Here is a 27307-nt window from a genome sequence, read left to right as displayed (position 1 = left end):
TTATGATTTAAAGGTTATTTTGTATAGAGTTTTTATACCTAAAATAAAATCATTATAAAGTCAAAGTCAAGCATAATATTTATTTGTTTTGAATGTCGGTGGATGTGTAAGGAAAAAAGGAACGAAGTAGGTAAGCAAAAAAAGTCTGCGATGCCGCGATGTTACTAGAATTATAAAATGTATTATATTATCTGTACTACAATTGAGTAAACATACAGAGTGTTTACCGATGGTATCGACTAATTAAAAACCTTTATTTCAAAAACAGTATTTCAAAATTAATTTGTTTTCAAATCTATTTACGGAATCGCAAATGGGACCATTAGTGAGTTACTGTAGGTGTAGAGTCAACATAAACATGATACTCGTTGTGTTGTCCGTTTTTTGTGCCTATCAAAATTAGTCTCGGGAATATCTAATAAAATGGCTCTTACATCCTGATGAAGAACTGCTTGGAGTACCTCGTATTTTTATACATAAAAATCAAGTCTACACATTTTCTAGCAAGTGCGTGCCTGGACCTCTATCGCCTAGTCTCCTTTGAAACTAAGTTTGAAACTAAATTGAGTTTAACTACGACGGAGGTTTGGTTATTCAAATCCACATGTGCAAATGCAGAACTCCCACATTAATACTAAAATATAAATATTAAAATCTTATATCCCACATTAATAATGAAAACTTCTATTTCCGTATCTGCAGTATTAAATGGGGCACTTCACTTGCGTAAATACAAGACCTAATGATATTGGACAACACCTACCAATGAGTCTACAAACATAACTCTTTAAATTAATTAGATTTATGTAGGTTAAAGGAAAAATGATTCCTTATCCCATCTGACAAAGTACGGTTAAGTATTTACATTGCTTTATTTAATTTAAAAAGTGAGAATGTTAAAGAAGAACCTTTCCATTAAAAGTAAGAAATCCTCCCGTAACCACAAGTTAACTGATTTCAAAGTGAAATTCGTAGAAAGATCTCGTAGCGTTTCGTAGCTGTTTCATGCTACGGAGTATTTAACTTTCAACCACGTACTTGTCTGAAATATGCTCACTCATTCATCTCTAATTTACTTCACTTGTTCCGGTAAGCGGCGTGGAAATTTAACTTGGAAATAATTCATCGTTGACGGAAGGTATACAGGGTGGAAACGATGAGTGATCTCACTCGATTGTTTGATTTCTCGACTCAACTCTATACAAGATAAGATATCGAAAAACTGGTTACTGGGGGCGTAGCATGGGTGTAGTGTGAGTTTACGTCAAACGCATTCGATATCGACTCTTAAAAGTTAAAAGTTTTCGTTAGGTTTTTGCAGTTGATATCGAATGCGTTTGACATAAACTCACACTACGCCCCCTTGATCCTTAAAGTTCTGTAATTAAATGCATGGAAGCTGGAAATATTAAATTTAGATAGATCCAGTTTATTCTGTAAGCTATTGAAACCGTTTGATAGAGTTCGTGATGCACTTTCAAGATCAGGAACCAGTTTCTCCGATAATAATATGTATAGTTTGGAAATAAATAATCGAGTGAGAACACTTTATCGTTTCCACCCTGTATATTGACTACGTTCATGAAAATTCACTACTAAACACGAGTTAATTCTGAATATTACCTACAGAGAAACAGCGTTAATTTGCGCTCGTACTTTGTGAAATGAAACAAACGGCGAATTCAACCACACAAACCCGGCAATTAGCAGAGTGGTTACTTTGTTCTCCCGCTCGATCGAATGCGCTGTCATGTGCAGTTTGCGATTTGTTTTCAAAGCTTTGTAGCGAAACAAATCACGATCAACAATCAGTGTGCTTACCATGAGTTTACGTTAGGTGTGCTCGCTAGCGACTACGTAAAAAATTGACATTAAATGTATGACATATTGTACAGCGCCCCCTAGCGGCTACTTTCAAGAAACAAAATCTTCATAGATTTTTTTGACGTACTCGCTAGCGAGCACACCTAACGTAAACTCATGGTAGGTACCCAGTTTGCGATTCGTTTGCCAAGCTTTGTAGCGAATACAATAACGATTTGGCTGTCAATAAATATGATACTGTATTTTAGTGATTTATTGTGATAGGCTCGTTCTGAATACTATGCTCGTTAGAACCAGCTATTAGGCAGTTAGCAATATATTGGCTACCGCGTACCTTCTCCTTGTAGTAAAAAAATAATCCTAATGAATTTAAAATTAAAAAAATCAACTGCCTCAGGTAAAATCTAAATCCACGACCTTTCGTTTTCCGGACAGCTCCATTACTACTAAGCTATGTAAACGTGTTTTATAAATATATGAAGAAGTTCACCAGATGTCCTTGTCCCAGGAGAACAAAATATTCTTTGAAGTAATCAAGGAATAATATTAGGTACATTTGGTGTGGTCAAACCAGCTTCATTTTATCTGATTGAGCTGGCATTGTGCCTATTGGCCTACGATCCGTATGAAGTTGCCAAACTGTAGGCAACTCTTTTTATATTGGTCCTGTATTTTTACTCTTAAGGTAATTTTTTCAGCTAAAGCTAACCCAAAAATAAAACTTGTAGTTATGTTTTGTAGGTATACGAATTTGTTTAGGTACTTTACTCGTTTCATTTATTCAAGGGTAAATAAGTATAACAACATAATGCGCAAAACTCAATTGTTACTCAATCATAAATTCAAGCCTGTAATTGGATTTTCAATACTTAAACCAATCACAGAACAGAGTTTCGAACATCATTCGTTTTATAAAACTTAGACAACAACTTTGGACGATAAATTCTTGTTTTAATCTTCAAGACTATGAATAGAGTGACATTGATTCATGGAGTCTTTTTGTGAACCATAAAATCGATCTGCCGATCTAAACCTAAAGAATCAATCCAGATAATTCCGACCGTCCTATCTCTACCGCAGCCTCGCCTTGGCACACACATTAATCTCAGAAACGGGCTGAACTTGAAAAAGGTAAGATTAATCGCGTTTCCAGCAGCAACGATTACCGCGGTGGGTATGACAGCTTGAACGATGATCGCGAGCAAGGGCTGTAGGCACAGAAAACAATCGAGGAGCGAAACGACAATTTCTCACTTTAATTCCAGCAAACCCTTTCTTCTTTGTCAACAGAATTTTGCTTGTTAGAGCTAACAACCATAATATTTTAGGCTCTTCCTAAACACTGTAAGGTAGGGAATAGATAACGACTGTCATACTGGGCTGAATTAGGTAGGTTTTCAGCAGCAACGAATACCGCGGTGGGTATGACAGCTTGAACGATGATCGCGAGCGAGGGCTGTAGGCACAGAAAACAATCGAGGAGCGAAGCGACAATTTCTCACTTTAATTCCAGCAAACCCGGTTAAGGTTGAGATATTTTTCTTTTTATGACAAAATTTACTTGTTAGAGCTAACAACCATAATATTTTAGTCGTGTACAACCGCAATTTTTCAAAAGACTTCGAAGAATAATTTCGACATAATCTACATTCTCTACATTATACAAACTGTCAGCCTAGTACACTACGGTAATAGTACATTAGACCATATTTGAATACATACATACTCCGACTACGTAATACGAGTAGGTACTCGTAGTAACAATCTCCCAAATGAACAGTCAATATCAACATATCATATCTAACCGTAGCATGCAAACATCAAAGACATTGAGTCATTGAATATCTATCTTACTCCAATGAACAAAGGATCATTGTCAGATTGTTCATGAGTACAGAGCATATTATAATATTTTACCTCGAATTCCAAACTTTAGTACAAGTCGATTAAAGTGGGAAACAGTTTCCCCATCCCTAAAGAGGTTGGAAAAGTAAGCATAAATTCTCCTTTATGTAACAAGGTCCCAAATATTTTCAAGGACCCATCAATCTTGCTACGTTCGGTGCTCAAGTGGAGATATCAAAATAATATAGAAAGTTATAACTGTATTGCTTACTCTTACTTCGTTGCTATGGTGCTAGGGAGCTCGGTAAATGTTTTACAAGTAATATTTGGTAAACGAGACAACATTCGGGGAATATGAGATTTGTTGAATTGTAATATTAATATTTACGAAATTGATTTGTATACCTATTTCTTTGAATTTCGTTTACACGTGCTAGGTGGAGAAATGATAATATAAAATCAAATAAAACGGGTATTTGTACACCACTTGTAAATACAAGCGGAATAAAGCGTATCCTATCCTCTTTAGATTTCTTTATCAAAAAGAAACAGACTATTCTGTTTTATCGCTTAGTAAGCTTTTGGACTTACCTACTTTCAAATATATGAAAAATTCTCGTGTCAGTGTTTGTAAAAGTCCGAAACAGCTTGACCGATGCTTACGAAATATTTAGGTCTGAAAAACCTGAAACTTACCAAAGTTGGTTTATTTAGGAGCATTTGCTATTAAAAAGAAATAATTAATTAGTATTAAATTAGCTTCGTAACAATTAACTTGATATTCCAGGCAAATAATGGGGCTGTGATCTGTATACTGAACGTGCAACGCAGCTTCAATTACTTACTTCCCTATCTTTCTCATAACTCTACCGATTGTTCTAGAGATCTTTAATTTTAACGAGTGAGGATAACCGTAAATCCTTTCAGAGAATTAAAAAAAAGACATTTCTTAGATGAGATATTGAGTTTAACGATGGGATTTAAAAGAAGCCCAAGGCAAAGTACTTTTAACAAGATCCGGTTTCTAAGACGTTATCTAAAAGATACTTTCTTAAGTAATTACATTGAAAAAGGATGGTAATTAATATTAGATTTAATTTTTCGCTACGCGAACTGTAACTCATGGAAGAATAGGTAGAGTCGACAACATATCAGAATACATTTTTTTTCCAAATCCGTTCTTATTACTTCTTCATAAGACAGAATGTTTACCTTGAGATGCTGTAGACCGTATACTGTAATATGAGACGACACGCTTCTATACCTACTACGAAATTTTAATGAAATAGTTGAAGAAGGTGGTACCTATATTAATGTTATAAATATTAATGTTTCTTTTAAGATTTCGATACTACATCCAACAATTGATCCAATTTGTATGGAAACTAAAAAACATTAGGTCATTGAACAAAAATTATGATTTTTTTATAGCCCAAGCTGTTCTCCGTCTCCGTAACTACAATAAATAAATAAATAAATAAATAAAAAACTTTATTTGTAGCCAATTACAATAATAATTATGCATAGACAAAATGAAACGTTAATGACTGCAGTAGTCAAACACTGTGTAGTACAATAATTCTTTGTTGACCCTAAAACGTATTTTACTAGCATCTAATAACTATTACATAAAATTACGCATCCGGTAAAATACGCAATACAAGTTATACAAGTGTATTCTATCATTGTTATCTCAAACTGAAAAAATGTAGACGAATGACTACGAAGCCGTACAAATTGCTACGAAATTACTACGAAACTAGCGTGGGCGGGACAACTTTCTTCGCGTGCCATTTTTCTGTTACTTTGGCTAGGGAAGTGAGGTTATACAGCCTCGAGTGCTCATGGAAAATTATTCTTATCAGTTAACCTACATACTAATGCGGATGTGACTGCGCTGCCGCGATACAATACATAGCCTATCGATTTTAGAACTGTTTTGTTATAAGTAGTTTTGCCCTTGTAATCTATTTTTAAAACTAAAATAGACAATTACCTCTCTTTTATTTGGTCACAAACTAATTACTATCATAGGCTTATTTGCAATACAATATGTATCGTCTGGTATGTCAACCCATCTATCTAACTTTGGTTTCATCATGAACAGTAAGTCATAAATCAAAATCTAGTTTATTTCTAGTTACTAACTCGTAGCGCGGAACTCGAGTAGGACCACTTTGTCAAAGTTCTTCGTTGTCATCTGAAAAGGTCCAGAGATAAATATTGGTAAAATTTCGCCTAGAAAATAGTAAATAGTACCCGTTTCTGTAGTAGGCAATCGGGCCAGCAACACGCTTGATTTGACAAAACTAATGGTTCCCTTGACAGAACGACATCTGTTGGGTCGGCCAGTTTAATAAAAAGTAGTTAGTGATAAAGTAAAATATTGTCAGTTAAATAAACATTCTGTCAAGAGTGCGACCTTGGCCTTGGCAAAATCGGTATTTGGAGCGTTGGTTGGTTAACTAGACTAGTAAAATATTGTAATGTTACAAAAAGTATAGGGGTGGTTCCGAATCAGGTCTCGATCTTTTTACTTATTTTTTCAAACATAATATTTTAAATCTACTATATAAAAATAAGTCGGGTTTTCCTTCCTGACGCTATAAATCCAGAACGCACCAACCGATTTCCACGGTTTTGCATTCGTTGAAAAGGTCTCGGGCTTCGTGAGGTTTATAGCAAAGAAAATTCAGGAAAATTTAACAAACGAAATTCCACGCGGGCGAAGCCGCAGGCGGAAAGCTAGTTCAGTTATAAATATTCAGATCTGAGTCACCCTTTAAAGGCTCGTTCATTTTATTTAACCAACTTTTATTAATCTGTGGTGAAGTGGCAATAAAAGAGTGTTTATTGTTAAAAAAAATTATTATGAGCGATTTATTCGTGCGTACATTAAGCGAGGCTCTTATAAGACACTTTTCTGATAACCATATTCGTGAACAAATCCTTTGTGCTGCCAAAATTTTAAAATTAAGTTGGCGCTCGCGGCTTTGTAACTCTTATAAGAAACGATTCTAAAAGCTTTTTATGGGCTACGAGTATTACTGCCGTGGGCTTTCGCAGCATTATTAGGACTTTAATATGAGAGCCCGCCTAAGGGCCTTACGACCCGTGTGGGGCATGATCCTCAAATAAGGCGTTAGTAAGGACGTTAGTTGCCGGTAGAGAAATATATTATTAACACTTAAGTATGCTAGTCTGTGCATAACACATGCCTGGTAGGTATTCTTATTTTAGATAGTGTGTTAGGTTAACTCTAAGAGAATGCCTTTAGACAATAAGTTCGTATTTTGTACACTGTTTTTTATAATTGTGCAATAAAGTTTCAAGTAAATAAAAAATACTTTGGTACAGGCGTGATACGTACAAACATACTTTCGTACTGTATTACTATAATATCCTTGATAGATCAACGAACCACAAGGTAGATTCTTATCCAAACGGCTATTTACCTCTTCGCCTCTATTGTTACAATGTCAATATGGCGACGCGGACAAAACACCCATTAAAAGATCCACCATCCGACCCAAAAACAGTCAGAAAATTGGACTACACGAGTAATAAAACGGAGACAAGTGTGTCAAAAGCTCGACGGCCTTTGTAAACGTGATTGCTTGATATATCTCTACAGCTACTACGTACCTTAGTTAGTACCTACCGTACATATATTAAACAACCTCAATGCTACTTAGTACATACCTAAGTATAAGGTAGGTATTAAAACACTACTAATAAGTTCGTTAGAAGTAAGTAATTAATTTACCCTGTGGCCACGTGCTCCTCTACTGCCTTTGTCCTACCGATCGGACCACATGAACAATTTTTTCCGATTGGTTCGATTAATTGGACAAATTTTTTTTATGCTTCTTCTGGTGGACCCAAGCCAAGGTATGCAAATGCCCTAAAAGCAATTGTTTTTTATTTCTGTCATAGACTGATCTAACAGCATTTATTTAATAGATTACTTTTTTGTTTTTATTATTTCAACTTCAACCAGTAGGTATACGAACCCAAATAACTTATTTGAAATAAGTATAGTCCTAAACTGGGACTTACGGACTAGAACTCATTTAATTAATATCTAAGTTCGTGGGGTACGGGTTGGTTCATTAGAAAAAACTAATACCTACTTAAAGACTGAATTTTTGGTGATTTTGTGTTTCTCCTACACGTTATTATCTACATACTAAACGAAGTTTTAGCATTTAAACTGAACCATCATATTTTATCTACAACTAAAGTAAGTTTACCGTTAGTGAAGTAGAGATAGCCCGCAACAAGTGTGGAATACGTAAATAGATCGTTAACCATGGTTCAACTTGAACAAATTAGCATGTGAAACGAAAACTGTGCAGATAGTATGCAAGTTAGAAAACAACATTAAGTAGATGCTTCGTAAACGAACAATGTGAAATAAAAATTAAATAAAACTTAATTAATTTCAGGCATACCAAATCCTCACAAAACTGAAATTTACGTTTAAACCAAAAAAATAATAGATAATGAAACTGGTATTTTTCCAAATTAAGTTTAGCTAAAGTCGTTCACGTTATCTCTAATACCATGAAAACAAGATTACAAACAGTCGCTCACATGGCCATTTCTCGCCCACACTCGCTGTTATCATCTCAAACAAACTTACAGGCTGCCCTAAAAAGCCGACCTTCCACATCACATTTGCATAAAAATCGCACACAATCCAAATAACTTAAGAAAACAAAACTGTTATCCCACGAGAAAAAGTTGAACCTTACCTTTATTCAGGGCGGCCATAGTAGTTTTCCTCGCGCGGGGAGAGTTGCATTATTTTCGCGGGAAAACACTCACATTTTCCACTGACACCGTGTAAAACGCGTACGGAACGTCTGCGGTTTGTTTTAAACGTGTTTGTAATGTCAGTGATGGATTCAAATGAGTTGTTTTGTGGAAAAATCGATGAGCGCCGCGCGCACCGCCCGCTCCTAGCGAATGATAACACCCGGTCGCTCGGTACAACTTTATGTACAAATACAATATAGGTATAGCTCGGGGCTCCGAGTAGAGTTAGCTGGTCTCTAAGATTGATGGTCGTGTGGTAGGTATCCGTACCCCCCGGTGATTGTTGGGTCTAAAAAGACTAAATCTTCTTGTTGGGAAACGAGTTGGTGCACATTATAATATCAGTAAGGTCAAGACATCAGCTAAAAAATTACATTCCACCAAGGCAAAACCATTAAGTAGTATTAGTTTAAAAGTTATTAGTTTTGATTAAGTAATTTACTTCCTAATTTACTTAATTTTTCGAACATCCATACTTAAGTGACCTAATTATTACTATCTAATGTTAATAATTTCATCGAGCGCTTATTTGCATTTGTTTACAAACACTGGCCATTATGACTACCCCTATTCCTAAAGATAACTTATTTGATTTCTTTTTCCAAACTGTCAATCACGATTACCATAATAATAGGTCAGCTATCGTTTTTTGATTGGGTTCAGCATAATATTAGCATAATGATTTATTATTATAAATAGAAATTACCTAAATTACTAGTGAAAGGGAGATATCGAATCCCAAATACCACTAAAATATTTTTATTGAGGAGGTTACTTAGATTTTAACCGTTTCCGGATTGTCTGGAAGAGATCGCCTTCTAACGTTAAGATCATCTAAGTAAATTGTGCCGTTACCGTCGCGGCGTCGGTTAATTACCTACTTTTCGTGTTTTTAAACGAGTAGGTATATAATTCTATCGTAGTACTTACTTATTATTATTCTGTGTACTTATTATTATTCTGTGATTCTATCAGCAATATAGAACTTCAGTCTAGACATGACGAATATGTAGTCTGGAACTCCTGAAATCTGAAGGCATTTCTGTAGAACTTGGGTCCGTTCCGTTTTTCATAATTATGCAAACCCGGTGTCTCTAATTTGAAAAGACTACATAATTTAAATACAATGAACTTGTATTAAGACGTGGCGATTCGATTCCGGAACGGCACATTCAATGAACTTTCTACCAATTTAGAGTAATTGAATTTTGGAAGTATAATAAAATGTATATTTAATTAAATTTAATACTTCCCTTGCGCTGTTTAAGAATTAAAAAAAATACACATAATTTTTCGACAGCAGACGTCATGCTAACAGCTGTCAATTTGACGTGTTGTTTTGTTCATCAGCCACTGTTTTTGTGTTTTGGAACGACAAATTATTATAATTTTAAATCTCTAAACTAATTTAAAACAATGAAGGAGGCAAAGATGAGCACTCATTTATCAGGGGGCCGATTAAACGTGGCTCTAGTGCAAGAAACAATGAGAAAAGAGCTGCTAAACTTACTACAACTTTGTGAAGGGCCAAAAGTAAGATTATAATATTTCTATTTTCCTGCAGTTTGTCTTGTTGGTACAATGATAAATAATGCGTATTGTGAAATCCTATCCCAAACTACCTAAATATTACAGGATTTATGTGTTACAATCACGAAATCACGTCACTGGCACATGGATATTTTCATAAAAAGAAGTCCTTATAATCTTCTGTAATGTAACAAATAATTTATTGCAAAGAAGATAAAATTTGTAGATTGTCCCAACTCCCAACCAAAAAACATTTGGATTCAATTAAATTTCTTATTATAGGTGACAATATGGGATGAGTGGCTGGCAGGCCCAGTAGGCCTGGTAGCTCAATACTCCTTGCTGAAGGAGCATGAAGTCGCTGACATGTTCCCGCTACGTCCTGGCAGCCTCCCCACAATTTCCGTCAAGCATATTGTGTTTATTGCCCGCCCAAAACTGACATTGATGGACATTGTAGCTGATTATATTGTTTCCTTGAGGTAAAACTATAATAACAATTATGTCTGTTTACTTACTTATTATAATAATTTTGATACCTATTGATAAGTTTACAAATTACCAAATCAATTTATCAAACACTTTATGAATCAAAATGAGAATCCTTTTTATCTGGACTACAAACAAACTGTTAAATTGTTGGCTTATGTACTAAATTAGACCTCTAATGATAACCAACAAAGTTATTTTTTTTTAGTCTATTTCATATATTAAATACTCTCAAGATAATTATTGAAACAATATTTTTACTTTTGCAGATCCAAGCAAAGTACTCCTGTGGAATTCCACCTATTTTTTGTGCCACGGAGAAGTGAGCTTTGTGAGAAGCATCTCTCCAACAGGGGAGTGATCAATAACCTCTCCGTCCAAGAGTTCAAGTGTGACATCTTCCCCTTTGAGAGTGACGTCATGTCGTTGGAACTACAGAATGACTTCAGGTGAGCAATTTTAGAAAACAATAGCTAATAAATTAAAGTATTGTGTTAATCATGTGTAAGAAAATGATATCACACTTATTTATTGATTACCTATATCAAGTCATAGAGGTTACTTGCTTTCACTTGAAAAAATTTTAATATCAATATTTTCATGTAAATTTTAATGATTCTAACATTCATATTTTGCACTTTGAACCCATTTTATCTAGTGTTTAAAAACCAGAATTGTAACTAATTAAAATGTTATCATACCTAATCATAAAAACCCTTGTTTACATATTAATATAATGGTCTCTACCTACTCATTAAATTGAAATCAATACTAATTTTTTTTTTATTTCAACATTTTATTACTTTTTCATAGAGAAAACTACCTTGAGGGAGACCCAACATGCATCTACAACTCGGCTCAGGCCCTGCGTACCATACAGCAACTGTATGGCATCATACCACGGGTCTTTGGCAAAGGAGTTGCTGCTAAACAGGTTTGTAAAATACAGACTGGACAAGATACTCAGAATCAGTTTCAATTACAAATATTTTGAAAAGTTTCATCATCATGAACTATGAAGCTATTGTGGTCAACCCACTCCAAACATAAGCATAATATTTAGCTTAGCTGAATGTAGGTAGACATGCTAGTACAGTTAGCAATAAAATTGTATAACAAATACTAGTAAACATTAAAAAAAATTACTCTGAACTCTATTTTAAAATATACTGACTCTAAAACTATTTTCTAACTGGCCAGGTATGGGACCTGCTCTGCCGACTGAACAAAGAAGAACAGGGAACTGGCCCGAAAGGTTCCGCCACGTCCTGCATTGACCACCTGCTGTTGTTGGACCGCGCCATCGACTTCACCAGTGTCATGACGACACAACTCACATACGAAGGACTTATTGGTAAGTGTTAATCTTTGTTTTGACATTGCAGCTTTTCCCTTATTTTTTTAGGTCACAAAAACAACACTAAGCAAGTAATCACTTGGGTCATAACTTACTAGCTTCTGATCGCAGACTTTAAGATAATATTGCCTATGTGCTACTCTGATGCATTAACATTTAGTTTTAATGAAAATCCGTCCAGTAATTTTTGCGTGAAGGAATTACGAAAAATCCGACTCTACCTAACAAACTAGTGTAGATACTAAAACGCATATTTTGTACAAAAAAAATAGCTAAGAGGTACAAAATAAAAATAGAGGTACAAAATAAATTTGATTCTTTTGTTCTCAGACGAGCTATTCGGCATCAAGAACTCTACGGCGACGTTTCCCGGCCACAAGTTCGTGAGCCCAGACGACGCCAGCCCTGAAGTGACCGCGCGCGAGAAGAAACGCATCATACTCAACTCCAGCGAGGAACTGTTCGCTGAACTGAGAGATTGCAACTTTACTGCGGTATGTTGTAAATAAATACTTAAGTAAATGCTTCAATTTAAATACAATAATGTATTGCAATTTATTTAAATATTGTGTGGGACTCGCCCGAATTTTGTCTTCGAAAAATTTTAGTTTTAGCCAAAGCTCTGAACTCTGCCATTATAGTACACTTATTCATGTTCGGGCTTCTCCACGGTCTTGCAAAAACACCATTTACTTAGTTGATCCAAGTGAATTACAATTGCTTTTAGCTTACTCACTAATAGAACGAGAGAAGAGCGTTGATTGCACTCTCATAAAGTTGGTACCAAAATAACTATTATTTCTTACCTCAGGTGGGCGCAGCACTCTCGAAGAAAGCCCGCGTCATCAAGACGCAGCTCGACGAACGCCACAATGACAAGTCGGTGCAGGAGATCAAGCAGTTCGTGTCGCGGCTGCCACAGATGCTGGCCAACAAGCAGGCGCTCGCCACGCACACCGCCATCGCCGAGTACATTAAAGAGGTATAAATGAGGTACAGTAGCGGCGTAAGGGGGGGGGCGGTGGGGGCGGTCCGCCCCGGGTGCCAAGCATCAGGGGGTGACAAAGTCGCGCAGATTAGTACTCACTGACGCATCATAAAAAAGAGGTATGAACTAAAAAAGAAGTATGAAGGAAAAACTTGAGGTATGATTCAAGATGTAAAAGTAAAAGAGAGGAGAGGTATGAACAAAGGGGGTAAGTAAAATCTAGTTAGAATAAGAGGTATAAACAAAAAGACGGAAGAAAATGCTATTGGTGTCTATTTCCGTGTCGAATGTGATAAGTACTTTCTGAGAAGAACTAATGACATTATAATATGTATTATTGTTAAAAAAAAATACAAGTTTAATAAAATTATATAAGTACCACAAAGTACTTACAGTGATCCTGAATCTGGATGAAACCAAAAGTTATTTATTATAGTTTCACGTCAAAATTATTTTCTTTTCAGACGACCGACGATTTCGACTTCCACGACACCATCCAATGCGAAGAGGACTTCGTAAATTGCATCGACAATGAAAAAGTGTGTCCATTTATTGAAGACCTCATCGCCAAGAAAGAGCCATTGACTAAGGTACTAAATTAAACAAGTGTTATAGATTTTCATTTACATAACCCATATATGCCCAGAGGCACGAAAACGACCCAATGGTACATGTTCTCTTGCGATGCCAATTACAAAAAAACTGTACGTTTGTTTTCTGTTTTAGCGCTATAAATATAATGTTGAAAGAACTTCCTAATGAAATTTAACAGTTACTAAGTTCGTACGCAGCCACTTTTTTTAGAATTTGAAATTGAATTTCACTGATTTTTTTGTTGTTGAAATTAGTGCACTCAGTCTTACAAAAATCTAAATATTCTTTTATGTATTCTGTTTTAAACGATTATTGCGATTGAAATATTGAAATGAATATATTTCCAAGGTAAGTAACTAAGAAGTGTTATGAAAATATAAATATGTGCTTTGTTATTTTTTGCAAAAGTTCTGTTGGTCGAAAACGACCGCATGGGCATATATTGGACCAGAATGTAGATTTTCATAGTATAAAGTATTTAAAATAAAAGTCGTGTTTATTACACAATTAGTTTATAATTTCATCAAATTATAGCAAATAGTGTAAAATAATGTTATTTGGTTAATTTAGGACCTTGAATAATTACACAGTTAGTACAATTTAGGCACGAAATTCTGCAAAACACTTGTTTGTTTTTGCATAAAGCACAATTCCTACGATTCTGACTGGTGAGGATCAAATGCTCAACACCATACAGCCTTTTAGAGGTATATTAGAGGGCACTGGGCGTGTTGAAGGTCCAGGCTGAGTTCGAAGAGATCCATTTGTAAGAAGCGAATTTCTAGTAATTTACCTTCGAAACTTCAAAGTGTCAATTTTGAATGTCTTGTCAATCGTTGTCCGACACCTCTTGTTGCGGAGGACCGGCACCACCCTGCTCTGTCGATTCGCACGTCTCATATTAAACCGCGAATTCTTCGACCAGCGCTGCGAGTTGTTCCGAATTTTCGTGCAGCTAATTATGATATTATTAATGGCGAAATTAGGTCGGTCAATTGGCATGAACTGCTGGCCGATAGAAGTATCCAAGAAGCCGTTGATATTTTTTATGATACTATAAATGGAATTGTTTCTAGTCATGTTCCCCATAAGACAGTTAATAATAATTCTCGTTATCCCTCTTGGTTTTCTAAATCGTTGGTGAAAATTATCTCTGAAAAGTCGAAATATCATAAAAAATGGAAGAGCAGTGCGACTGGCCAAGCGCCAAGCTGGCCACCTCGGACGTGCTGATATTCCTGGACTCGCACACCGAGCCCAACGTCAACTGGCTCCCGCCGCTGCTGGGTATGTAGCCAAGTGCCAAGTGAAGCAGTGCGACTGGCCAAGCGCCAAGCTGGCCACCTCGGACGTGCTGATATTCCTGGACTCGCACACCGAGCCCAACGTCAACTGGCTCCCGCCGCTGCTGGGTATGGCAAAGTGCCAAGTGAAGCAGTGCGACTGGCCAAGTGGGGAGACCAATATGTCAACTGCATTCCATCGCTGCTGAGTATGTTACTAACTAGACAAGTTTATGAACGCCAGCGACTATCTGAGGTCATTACGTAGCCAAGCACATGACAAGTGAAGGTACAAGTAGTAGATTGCAAGTCATAAAAAATTCATAAAATATAAGTAGGTAATTTATATTTGCAAACATTTTTTTAAAATGCACTTTTACACGTCCCTCTTAAACACTGGCATTGTTTTGGGACAATAATGTTGGCCATATCTGAGAAGAAACCACACAAAAAATCAGTCAGGCTCTTTCCATACGTCACTTTTGTTGCAAAATCGTTCCTATTTCAACCACATAGTGTATAAATTGCCATCATCTCACCTTCCAATGTCTCCTTTCAGAGCCCATAGCGTTAAACTACCGGGTAGTGATGTGCCCGTTCATCGACGTGGTGGCCTACGACACCTTCGAGTATCGCGCGCAAGACGAGGGTGCTCGAGGTGCCTTTGACTGGGAGTTCTTCTATAAGCGGCTGCCTGTGATGCCTAAGGATGAGAAGAATATGCCGGAACCGTTCAAGTGAGTCATCATCATTATAACCATCGTCAATATCATCATCATCATCATTATCATTATCATTATCATCATCATCATCATCATCATGATAGTACCGCGCCAAAGACAAGGGCGCTCGTGGAGCTTTTGACTGGGAGTTTTTTTTATATGCGGCTGCCCGTGATGCCTAAAGACGAGAAGAACATGCCGGAACCTTTCAAGTGAGTCATCATCATCATCATCATTTTCAACATCATCATCTTGAGAGTACCGCGCCCAAGATGAGAGCGCTCGAAGAGCCATTGACTGGGAATTCTTCTATAAGCGGCTGCCCGTGATGCCTAAGGACGAGAAAAACATGCCGGAACCGTTCAAGTGAGTCATCATCATCATCATCTTGATAGTATCGTGCGCAAGATGAGAGCGCTCATGGAGCTTTTGACTGGGAGTTCTTTTATAAGCGGCTGCCCGTGATGCCCAAAGACGAAAAGAATATGCCCGAGCCTTTCAAGTGAGTCATCATCATCATCATCATCATCATCATCATCATCATAATAGTACCGCGTCCAAGACAAGGGCGCTCGTGGTGCCTTTGACTGGGAGTTCTTCTACACCGTGTTACTTTGCATTCTTGCCATATTCACAGAGATAAAAGTAGGGAACAATACCTATTATTTAAGATAAACAAGAGACTCCCATAAAGAAAGTACACTAAGATTTTAGTAAATTTGGTTTTTCAGTACAAATCGGAATAAACCAATTTTGTCTCGCACGTTCTACAGGTGCAAGTGGAATAAACCTAGTGGGCGTGGCCTAGTTCTTAATAATCTGTTGTTTTATGGCTCTGGGTACCAGCCTTTTTATCCAGTGATTTCAGATTTTCCTTTCTACTCTCAGTTTCTACTTTACGGGCTTAGGACCGTCAAAAATACGTAATAATTATTAGGGTTTTAATTAATTTTAACATTGTACCCTATTTTTACAAATTAATAAATTAAGTATGAAATGAAATCACCTTATTCACAATTAATTATTTATTTATAAGTTCCTACTTACAAAGTTTACGTACTGCGAAGCAAGTGTTCAAAGTGTCCTCCGTTCTGATGAAGGCACAGTCTAGCACGGCGAAGCGTAGGTTTTCCGCTTTAGTTTTCGCAACACATAAACGTTTTGTCTCACAGTTTCACTAAAACAATCATTTCATGTAACGCGTTTACACTGTTTATCTCTTCTGCGCATACCAGTTGTTTCAAGTCACGCCAAAAATCCATTGGTGTCAGGACTGTCAGGTCCGAGGATCGTGGTGGTCAAGCTACTAGACCACTCGTCCAATCCACTGTTCACCAAACGTATTATTCGCACACTTGACGTCCTTATTGTGGGGGAGCACCATCCTGCTGCTAGTAGAGCATTTGGTGTAACGCTAAGGGTACGTCATCAAGCATTTCGTCTAAAACGTCTTGCAGACACTCCAGGCACCATTTTGATTAAATTATTCGTTGTTTGAATACACTTCAGACATTTTTGTATAATTTATAACGTGATTTGTGATTGATGGATTTCTCAGTTTTTTACAAGTGTCAAAAAGACATTTTAAAGACAATAGATTGCAATAGATATTTAAAAATACAATAAAAAGTAAAAAAGTCTTCATTGCCATCGCCAACAAGTGATGTGCATGCGTTACGATAATTAGTGATGTGTTTAACACATTGTCGATAAAATAAAATACTCAAGATTAAAAAAAATTTTTTTCGGGCATTATTTTTTAACGGATTTGTGATCAGTATCAGTAATATAGTCACCTCTGTAAATATGGCAAGAATGCAAAGTAACACCCTGTATAAGCGGCTGCTCGTGATGCCTAAAGACGAAAAGAATATGCCCGAGCCTTTCAAGTGAGTCAACATCGTCATCATTATCATCATCATCATCTTGATAGTACCGCGCGCAAGACAAGGGCGCTCGAGGTACCTTTGACTGGGAGTTCTTTTATAAGCGGCTGCCCGTGATGCCTAAGGACGAGAAGAACATGCCCGAGCCTTTCAAGTGAGTCATCTCATTATCTTTACAGCCTTCATCATTTTAGTCATAAGTCTTTCCAACGATTTCCAAAATGGTTGAAAGCTATCTACATCCAGCGGCTTCCTGACTCGCCGCGCTTGCCGGTACCTTGCTGCAACATTGACTGTCATTTCTACTATGCTATGTTATCTCAAGTTATCTGGTCGATTGAAGTAATTTCTCTTCTTCTCCGTTTTCAGGGTCGATCAGTTAATGTCGTTACTTAAGCTTCAACCACACCAACCAAAGATGTCGACCTGTACGCGATCTGCACGCGTTGGTGTGGTTGAAGCTTTACTAGCACATCCAGTTGCTACGCACCACGCGGCGAAAAATATAATTTGACTAGCTGTGCCCGCGACTGCGTACGCGTGAAAACCCATTTTTGCATCATTTTTCATTGTTGCTCTGCTCCTATTACTCGTATCATGATGATATTATAGCGTACATGATATTATAGCGCCTTCCTCGATAAATGAGCTTTCTAACACTGAAATATTTTTTTAAATCGGACCAGTAGTTCCTGAGATTAGTGCGTTCAAGTAAACAAACAAACAAACTCTTCAGCTTTATAATATTAGTATAGATTTATTATTCGTCTGTGTAATTAGAAGAAGACGAAGAAGAAAATACATTTATTTGGCATACTAGAACAACAAATTACAGAAAATTAATACGATAAAAAAATAATTTAAAAATTATGCCAAATAGGCTTCCTCAGCATAATGCCGCAGTGCGTAGCACCACGACGCTGGTTTTCAGTGGTCGCCTGATTGTAGTGGTGGAGAGGCGCAGGTAAACATTAAAAAACAAGACGCAACTGAGCAACGGTGACACATACACATTTTGGCATAAGTTTAAGTAAAGCAGAAACAACAAACATGACAATGATAATGAGAATAACAAGGCACAAGATCAGATACCAACAGTAGATACGTGCAAACAGTCCCCAAAATTGTTACGTGCAAAACTACATCAGTTTTTGACGCTCAAGAAGATAAGCCTTGAATCTGGTTTTAAAAGCATATCTTGTCAGGCATATCCTGTATGTCCCTTTTATTTGTCTCTATATTTATTCGTTTATCTCTGCGTTCCCAGGAGTCCGGTGATGGCTGGGGGTCTATTCGCGATTTCGGCGGTGTTCTTCTGGGAGCTCGGCGGCTACGACCCCGGCCTCGACATCTGGGGCGGCGAGCAGTACGAGCTCAGCTTCAAGGTAAAATGTGATTTATTTACTGGTAATAAAGTCGTGAATGCTTTGCTTCTGTTCGGACGGAGCGATTCTAGTAAGATGGTTCTCACGTAGTGTTAAGAGAGATTCTCTCGACTTGGATGTTCGTTTTGAGTCCAATTCTTATAAACTTTGATTTGTTACCGTTCGCTTAGGCTGAGTTGCACCACCTTATTTTAACTGTGACTATATTCATCATCAGTGTTTTTGTATACAGTTTGACAGACTTCTGACGTCTGTTAAAGTTAAAGTAAGATGGTGCAACCCAGCCTTAGGATATTGCAGACTTAATCAACATTTAGATTGATGATTCCGTACTTCAGAGCTTGGTGTAGAACCTATTAGGCCTCGTCTTGCGCTAGTAGACTTACCCCCGGTTGCTGAATTGAAATTTTTAGCTTGAGCGTGTTCATTTTCATATACCACCAGTTGTTTCTTCCTTCTTACTCCTATACAAGGTTATTTTTAGTATATACGAAACCTTAAAACTATTTGTTCAGAATCAGTGATAGAATCCATCGCAATATTTTTTATATCATGTAACATTTTGACTAAATAATATTTACAAATTCATAATTTACGGACACCTTACTAAAATGTTCTGCGCGTAAGGAAAATGTTGTCAAAGCTTAACAAACATTGCGTTGTCAACAACGAAAGTGCCGCGCGCTGTATGATGTCTACACTCGCGTGCGGATATTGGGACAACAAATAAAGCTTGGAAAGCTTTTTTAAGGTATAATTTTAAATTTTTTTATACTGATTCTATAGATTAAAATACGTGACACGTGTTTCGGCTTTCGTATATACAAAAAATAACTTTGTATAACCAGAGTCAGAAGTTAGCATCAACTTTGTCATTGATTAATAACGTTCGTAGATCTGGCAGTGCGGCGGCGCCATGTACGACGCGCCGTGCTCGCGCGTGGGCCACATCTACCGCAAGTTCGCGCCCTTCCCCAACCCGGGACACGGAGACTTCGTCGGCAAGGTACGTCTTAACACTCGCACGTGACATACAGGGTGGAAACGTTAAGTGATCTCACTCGATTATTTCTAAACTATACAAGATATCGAAAAACTGATTACTGAGAATTTAGATCGTCGTTTTGTCTCCTTCCTAAAGTTGCTGTGCCCTAACTGGGTCCACATTGTATAACTGAAAATGAAAATGAAAAAAAAATGAAAATAAAATATTTTATTCAGCGACACAAAACAGCATCAAAAATATTTGACAAAATTAAAGAGAGTAGGTAATGAGCGTGTCACCGAAACGGTATCCACTCAGCATCATGTCGAGGTGTCGTAAGGGACACCACGACGCTGGTCTTCCGTGGATACTCGGAGGCCAAGAAGCACTGCTATAACACAGCAATACTACTCCGGTTGCAGTACAAGTAACACAGTTATCACTAAAAAAAAAACACACCGATTTCCTTACTGGTAGGCGAAGAATACAACACTGTTACTTAATGAACAAAGACTAGGTAGGTACAGTCGACAGCACATCAGGCTACACACTCCGATTGCAAAACAGCTCCCATCACAAGAAAGTAATTATGATGTCAAAGCGTTTAACACGATGCACCTTCGTCTGCACACCAAGCGAAAAAATAATCAAAATATTCATGCGTAAGAATAATAATAATAAATGGTAGGTCCCAGAAAAAATAAAAAATAACTGCCTAAATTGTAAGACCTAATGTGAATGTGCTAATGTGGTTATGCAATAAATGATTGAGTATTGAATGAGATCACTTATCGTTTCCACCTTGTATATGCTCACGGATTCACATAAGCTTGCACCTTGGCTCGTATCGCTCATGTATACGCTCACATATACGTACACGGAGAAGTACAATCAGCGTCAAATAGTTCGTGACACCCAAAGTGATAACAAAACCTTATTCCAATTGCAACAAAGACGTGTTGCGAACTTACCTTATTCCAATTGCAACAAAGACGTGTTGCGAACTTACCTTATTCCAATTGCAACAAAGACGTGTTGCGAACTTACCTTATTCCGATTGCAACAAAGACGTGTTGCGAACTTTTTGGCTACTTTGGATGTACCGAAGTATTTGACGCTGACTGTACGTAAGATACGCTCTCCACAGAATACAACTACATATTTGTTTGTTTTTGTATGAATATTTCTTTGTATTAATCTGGATATTTTTTAATATAATTAAAAAAGTTTTTTTTTAAGTATGTTTCAATTCATTGTCCGGTATGGAACTATGGGTTCAAGCTTTGCAAAGTTTGGGACTATAGATCGTTTCATCCACAAAAACGCGCCCTAGCAATTTTTGGTCGAGGGAAGAGCGGGGTGCGGGGAGTTTGATCCGAGCATCATTATTGTAGTGTGCGTGTGCACTCATGGATAATTTAGCGTGTACCGATAACACTCAAACATTAGAGGAAGAATAGTGGCGCGTTTTCGTGGATGAAACGATCTAAAAATGTCGTTGCTTAAACTGTCTAAGGCAGCGGTTCCCAAACTTATTTTGTTTACTGCCCACTTTGAGAAAAAATTCTTTTTAGCGCCCTCATTTGTAGTCGAGAGTCGAGTGCTCAGTCGGTGTCTAAGAGACCTCCTATTAAATGACGCCTCCCAAGCCTCTACACAACGTCCCGATTTTTTTTTCTGGGTCTCTTACCGCCCCCCTAAAAAACCTGCAGCGCCCACAAGGGGCGTTATCGCCCACTTTGGGAAAGACTGGTCTAAGGTTTACTTATCTGGGGGCACGGTAGTGCTTATAAATGAATAAAATGAAATCTTTTTCTCACGTAAATATTTTTCGTTCTACCCTCCAGAATTACAGGCGAGTAGCCGAAGTATGGATGGACGAGTACGCTCAATACTTGTACAACCGGCGGCCGCAGTACCTCAGCATCGACCCCGGAGACATCTCCGAGCAGAAGGCGCTGCGCCAGCGGCTCAAGTGCAAGCCCTTCCGCTGGTTCATCACCCAGGTGACGGGACTATTCCCACCTCTCGTTCCCACCACTGCAACTCCTGTGTAGCCAGGATCTACAGCTTGACCGCCGCAAAAACCCAACCAATGAAGGTCAAGTTTGTCCCGGGGGAAAGTTAAACTGTCATTGGACCCGCAACGAAATTAATCAGAAGAACATAGGAGGAGTTCGAAATTAAGGTTCGACTTCCCTCCATTGCAAAGCGGATGACAGGTGACAAACAAATAGGTGAGGCACCGAATTAGGCCTTTATAAGGCAGTGGGAATATAGTTCCCACCATATTTTGAACCATATTCGCTTGTTTTAAAAGGCCATCCATAAATTACGTCACACGAATTTCATGATTTTGGCCCCCTCTCCTGTCATTGCACAACCGGTCACATTTATTGTGAGACCCACCTCCCTAGTGTGACGTCGCATATTTTACAATTTGCCGTCTGGAAATTTAGGACCCCTCCTACCCCCTTATCAAACGATGTCATACTTCGTTGACCCTCTTCCTCCCCCTTGAGATATGACGTAATTTATGGAGGGTCCCTAAGGTCCAAAAATAATGAAAAATTTGGTTATGTTATGCTGTGGGTTGTTCAAAGGTTCAAATTAAAAATTTACTGCGTTTTGCGTTGTTTGAAGGTATTAGGCAATGAAAACATGGTATTTAATCTTGTACGATTTTACGGAATCCTTGTTGGTTTGCGATGTCCAATCCGTAATTTGCCGTTTTTTAAATGAATATAATTTCGGATTTCAGGTTGCATTCGACTTGACACTAAAATACCCACCAGTGGAACCCAAACCATTTGCGGAAGGAAGGGTGAGTTTATTCATTTAAATTGAAATATTTTCGGATTTGTTAGTTCCTTTCTCTTTTTCCTTTTCATTTCTTATCTGCAATACTACTAAGTCTTTGCCAAACCATGCCTAAATACTCGTAGATGTGTGAAAGCACTGCAATCTAAAGCCGCGTCATGGAGTTGTGTGTGTCGCGAAGCGAAAATGCGCGGGCGTCCGCATAACGCAGTTTCAGGCCTCATGTTGTAATAATCAGGCTGATGATTCATGATGCTTGTTGGCGATGGCCACACTGCTGCAAAACCTGTAAAATAAAACCTGAAAAATAAAGTAAAATCGTTAAAATATATTTCATTTGTGTATGTATAATAGCAAAATAAATAATGTAAAATAAAGGAAAACAAATATAGGAAGCGCCTGATCACTTTTTGACTTTATTTACACACCTTATCTTCTTGTACTTAAAACTAACAGATTAGGCGTCTTCATTTTGGTTAAAATCACTTACTATAGTCATTTCAGTAATCAATTAGAGTAAATAAGCAATGCAAATACTTACCTGTATGATGTACTTGTATTTACTTACCTTATGTACGTTCAGGACCCTTTGGTTATCAAGCTTTATTGTTATTTAATAAATGAGCGTATCTGGGGGGCAATCGTGCGGTGTTCCTAAAATCATTTTACTTGACAGTCGCAACTCATCTTTGGTAGGGCGCGCACGCCTGCCGCCGGGATCGGTTTTTAAAACTACACTTCAGTGTTTTCACTTCTCTTTTCCTCACGCTGGCGACCACATCGTCTACAATGCTATTATAATATTTCAGGTAAAGCCAGTGATCGACCCAAGCTTCTGTATCGACGCACACCACGGCGGACAAACGGATATCTTACAACTGCGGAAGTGCTCCGATGCCGATACTGCAGAACAAGAGTTCGTGCTGTCCTGGCACAAGGACATCAAGTGAGTAACCTGGTTTGTGGTCTGAAAACCAAGGTGTCTTAAGTTAAGGACACATGTTGAATACAGGATACGGTAGTTAATATCACCACTGAATAGGGTTGTGAACTGAGTTGACTTTGAGATCACATCCTACTAAAGTACGGTTGCCTATTACGTAGAATTTCGTCCAATGACCTCGATCTACCCATAATTATCGATCGCGCGTAATTATATTGCTGTCGCGCTCGCATTCTCACTGCGGCCGCCCGTCGCACAGTCGCGACAGCACTAGGGTAGCTTGGGGTTATTGGACGAAATTCTACGTGCTCGGCGACCGGACTTTATATCTGTTCGATTACTTAGTAGTTAGTACATGCCTTCATCAGTAAAGCAGTAAACTTATTGACTTTAGTGCCATCTTTTGACATAGCACGCCAAATAAATATCCCGCAACTTCGAACCATACAAGTTGCTAAAATTAGCCGCGGGAACTCTCGGGTCGTGGAGCGTGGGCCGGACAAAGGACAATGACCAAAAGTGGTCCAAATGTCTACCACTAATGAGACCTATATTGACTTATAGTCCATTAAATAGAGATTAATTTTCAGTATGGGACGAAAAAATAATAAGCTGTCAGTAAAAAGTTATGACTGTTTGAAAAATTGTAGTAGTTTACGCGCTAATCTCAAGAACTACTGGTCCGGTTTGAAAAATTCTTTTTGTTATGGATAGCCCATTTATCAAGGATAGTTTTAGGATAAATAACATCACTCTACAACCAATAGGGGCGGAGCAGTAAAGACAAATGTTGTAAAAATTATTTTCACGCGTACAAAGTCGTAGGCACACCTAGTAAAATATTATTTAATAAAACTCAACCCCGCGCCACATACGACATGACATAACATGCGTAGATTAGTCCAAAATGTGCAATGGATAGAATGATATCAAGAACATTTTTCGGATGAAAAGGTAAAAAACAGACTTTTCATTCAGTCATAACTTTTTACTGACAGCATATTTTTGATTGCGGTTTGGATATAATAAATCAGTATTTAGTAGACTATTTTACTACATAGGTTTCATTAGTGGTGGACATTTGGACCACATTCCATACATTTTTGGTCAATGTCCTTTTCGCTGCCCGCCGCGGCACACTAGCGCTAGCCCGAGTTTTCAAAATCAAAATCAAAATCAAAAATATTTATTCAGTTTAGACCACAAGTGGCACTTATGAACGGTATATTATTTCGGTAGCCCGAAGGATTTGCTGACTTAAGTCGTCCCCGTTTCTATTATGGGATAAGGTATCTGTATTAGTATTATACAGGGTGGCCAGGGAGTTGACGTTCAAAGATAAGATTCCTTACATCAAGGTGTATCTAAATCACCCCCATGTATGTTCTACGATTTTGCTTAGTTTAGGAGATAGAGTTAATTTTGTAATTTATCCTAAACTATCACATATAGTTGTTTTAATTTTGTAATTTATCCTAAACTATCACATATAGTTGTTTATGAGATTTTTTCTCACTCTGGCAAGCACTTGTAGTTTGATTTTACTTACTTACGCTAGAGAAGCTTTCAGAGTGAGAAAAAAATAAAAACCAACCATAGGGATAGTTAAGAATAAATCACAAAATTAACTCTTATCTCCTAAGTCCTAAAGTAAGCAAAATGGTGATTTAGATACACCTTGATGTAAGAAATCTAAATTTTAGCTTTGAACGTCAACTCCCTGGCCACCCTGTATTATCTGTGCCATAAGTATACCAATTGTAATTGTAATTGCAGGTGTAAGAAGAGGAACATGTGCTGGGACCTGCCGGACGCGCGGCCGCGGCGCAGCCTGCAGCTGTACGCCTGCCATCTTGGTGGCGGCAACCAGCTGTGGAGGTACCGCCCGGTGAGTCACCACCATAAGATGATATTTATTGACACAAAAATTAAAATAATTAAAATGAAGATATCAATTTTCTGACTTCACCATACCATTTATATGGCCATGTTAACATGGGCTAGTGTCGGCTCATATACCCATTTACCTAACACCCTGTATAACAACTCCTCCCATTTTCTTTTATCTTCTACACTTACCGTATTATCCCCCGGGATTAATCAACCTTGATTAGTTGAGCGTGGGGAAGTTGCAGTGGTGATGGGAAAAAGTGGTCAGATTAGTTATATACCCGTAATGTTACCAAAGAAAGATTGGTCTACAATCCTCAAGGCTGGTCAAACTGGTTGGGGAGGCGTAACGTTCGCATATTGTACCTTTCGTTACCTTTTCCCACATTATTGGGAGGAGATAGAGTGACCCTATTCTACTCAGAACTACACAGCACAATCTACAAGCAGTACAATATCTTATGTCTGCTTCCAGTCAACACAACAAATAAAGCACGGCGGCAACGAAAACTGCGTGGAGTTCGATCGCGCCACACACGCGCTTTACATTAACCCGTGCGACGCGACCAAAGACACCCAGCGCTGGACCATAGACAAGGTAGACCTCGACACCATCGCCAAGTGGGACACCATGCCGTTGAAGGTCACAGGCCCTGTGGAGGAGTATAAGTAAGTTTTTTACCTTTAAAACGTTGAATTGCCCATAGATTTAAGACAGGCAGGTCCGGTGTTAGGATTTTAACAGATTATTAAATTTAAAACGCTTGCATTTACCATCCTGTGATAATTTGTTCCATAGACCAAAGTAAATTCAAAGTCAGTGAAATTACATTCAACTATCACTTATCGTCGTTGACGAGTGAAAATCTCGTAAGTGTATTTTTATCAAAAACACTTTTTAATGTAAAATAAGTAAGAAAAACCTCAACACACATTACGAGGTTTTCACTTATCAACTCTTAGTCTGATATGATATCAATATTAATTCGACGATTCATATTTTTTATTGTCTATGGCTCGAATGTCTGACAATTCACTGATTTGAATTGAAAAGTAATCTTTACATCTATTAATTAATCGATTTTAAACACATCTTGTTTAAAAGTACTCACATTTGATATTTACGTCTTGATGGTGTTGCAGGTATTTTAATATTATTTAAATTATTATATTAATAAAAATAACACATACGGTTTTCAAATGTGGTCTAACTAACTACAGGGCATTCTTTAACCACTCTATCATTAAATGTATTAAGAATTATTTAGTTATACGAGTACGTATATGGACGACTAACGTATTACACATTACGTATATGAATAGGATGCTTTTAAAAATTTAGGGAAAATACGTACTGCCATAGTATTATCGATGTGCTGATAGATATTTAATTTTACTGTGTCGTTAATTGTTACATTTGAAATTACGGGATAACTACATTAAAAGTTGGGTTAGGCCCAGAACAGACGGTGAAACGCAACTGCAACGAAATTGCAACTTGTAGTTACTTTTGAGTTGCATCTAAGTTTCTGCCGTAGCGTCCGTTGAGAGACCACACATGACGCGACCAGTTTGAAACTTTCAGTTTCAGTTTCATTCATCAGAATCATCAGAAAGTTGCAGTTTCGTTGCAGTTGCGTTTCACCGTCTGTTCTGGGTCTTAGAAATACGGAATTAAGTGTTGCATGATATAAAAGATTTTAAGAATTTCAATAGTTAGTAAAATTACTAATATACAATAAAATAGCATGGGAACGAAGTGTTTGTGACCGAAGAAAGTTTACGTGGATGTTAAAACTTATTTAAACCATTTTGACTTATTTGGACAGTTGATATTTCTTATTGGAAATGTTATTATAAAGCTTTTAATGTTGCTTCTAATTAAGTAGATTAGAATAATTATTGGGCGATATGTGATATAATCAGTACTTATAGAGTATTGTTA

At 37.6% G+C, this 27307-nt stretch overlaps 3 protein-coding genes across 7 annotated transcripts in view; 2 read left to right on the top strand and 1 right to left on the bottom strand.

Annotated features, from left to right (window-relative positions):
- The window catches only part of LOC114352115 (small G protein signaling modulator 2), a 58665-nt gene extending 50017 nt beyond the window's left edge, over positions 1-8648 (bottom strand). For 4 of the 5 annotated variants that reach the window (XR_003655836.1, XM_028303582.1, XM_028303583.1 and 1 more), the window contains exon 1: positions 8427-8648. Coding sequence is in view for 4 of the 5 variants with exons in the window: in XM_028303582.1 (XP_028159383.1) it covers positions 8427-8445 (19 nt within the window). In the remaining variant the exon portion in view is untranslated. The remainder of the gene's footprint in view (positions 1-8426) is intronic. The other variant, XM_028303585.1, reaches the window with a different exon arrangement.
- Positions 8649-9810: 1162 nt separating this feature from the next.
- LOC114352119 (vacuolar protein sorting-associated protein 33A-like) lies at positions 9811-13474 on the top strand. The gene is made up of 8 exons (XM_028303589.1): positions 9811-10023; positions 10303-10502; positions 10779-10958; positions 11323-11443; positions 11710-11863; positions 12197-12360; positions 12678-12848; positions 13319-13474. The coding sequence occupies exons 1-8, from the start codon at positions 9907-9909 to the stop codon at positions 13454-13456; spliced, it is 1245 nt and encodes a 414-aa protein (XP_028159390.1). The 5' UTR covers positions 9811-9906; the 3' UTR covers positions 13457-13474.
- A 305-nt stretch (positions 13475-13779) lies between these two features.
- On the top strand, positions 13780-26884 carry LOC114352109 (N-acetylgalactosaminyltransferase 6-like). The gene is made up of 10 exons (XM_028303567.1): positions 13780-13796; positions 14610-14860; positions 15291-15468; positions 18607-18724; positions 19620-19730; positions 21557-21715; positions 22471-22533; positions 23339-23475; positions 25249-25360; positions 25838-26884. Exons 1-10 carry the CDS (start codon positions 13780-13782, stop codon positions 26033-26035), a joined length of 1344 nt encoding a protein of 447 aa, XP_028159368.1. The 3' UTR covers positions 26036-26884.
- The last annotated feature ends 423 nt before the right edge of the window (positions 26885-27307 follow it).

Source organism: Ostrinia furnacalis, unplaced genomic scaffold (assembly GCF_004193835.3).
Source record: "Ostrinia furnacalis isolate ACB-3 unplaced genomic scaffold, ASM419383v2 OfSCF1253, whole genome shotgun sequence".
Classification (NCBI taxonomy): domain Eukaryota; kingdom Metazoa; phylum Arthropoda; class Insecta; order Lepidoptera; family Crambidae; genus Ostrinia; species Ostrinia furnacalis.
This window is presented reverse-complemented; position numbering and strand designations above follow the sequence as displayed.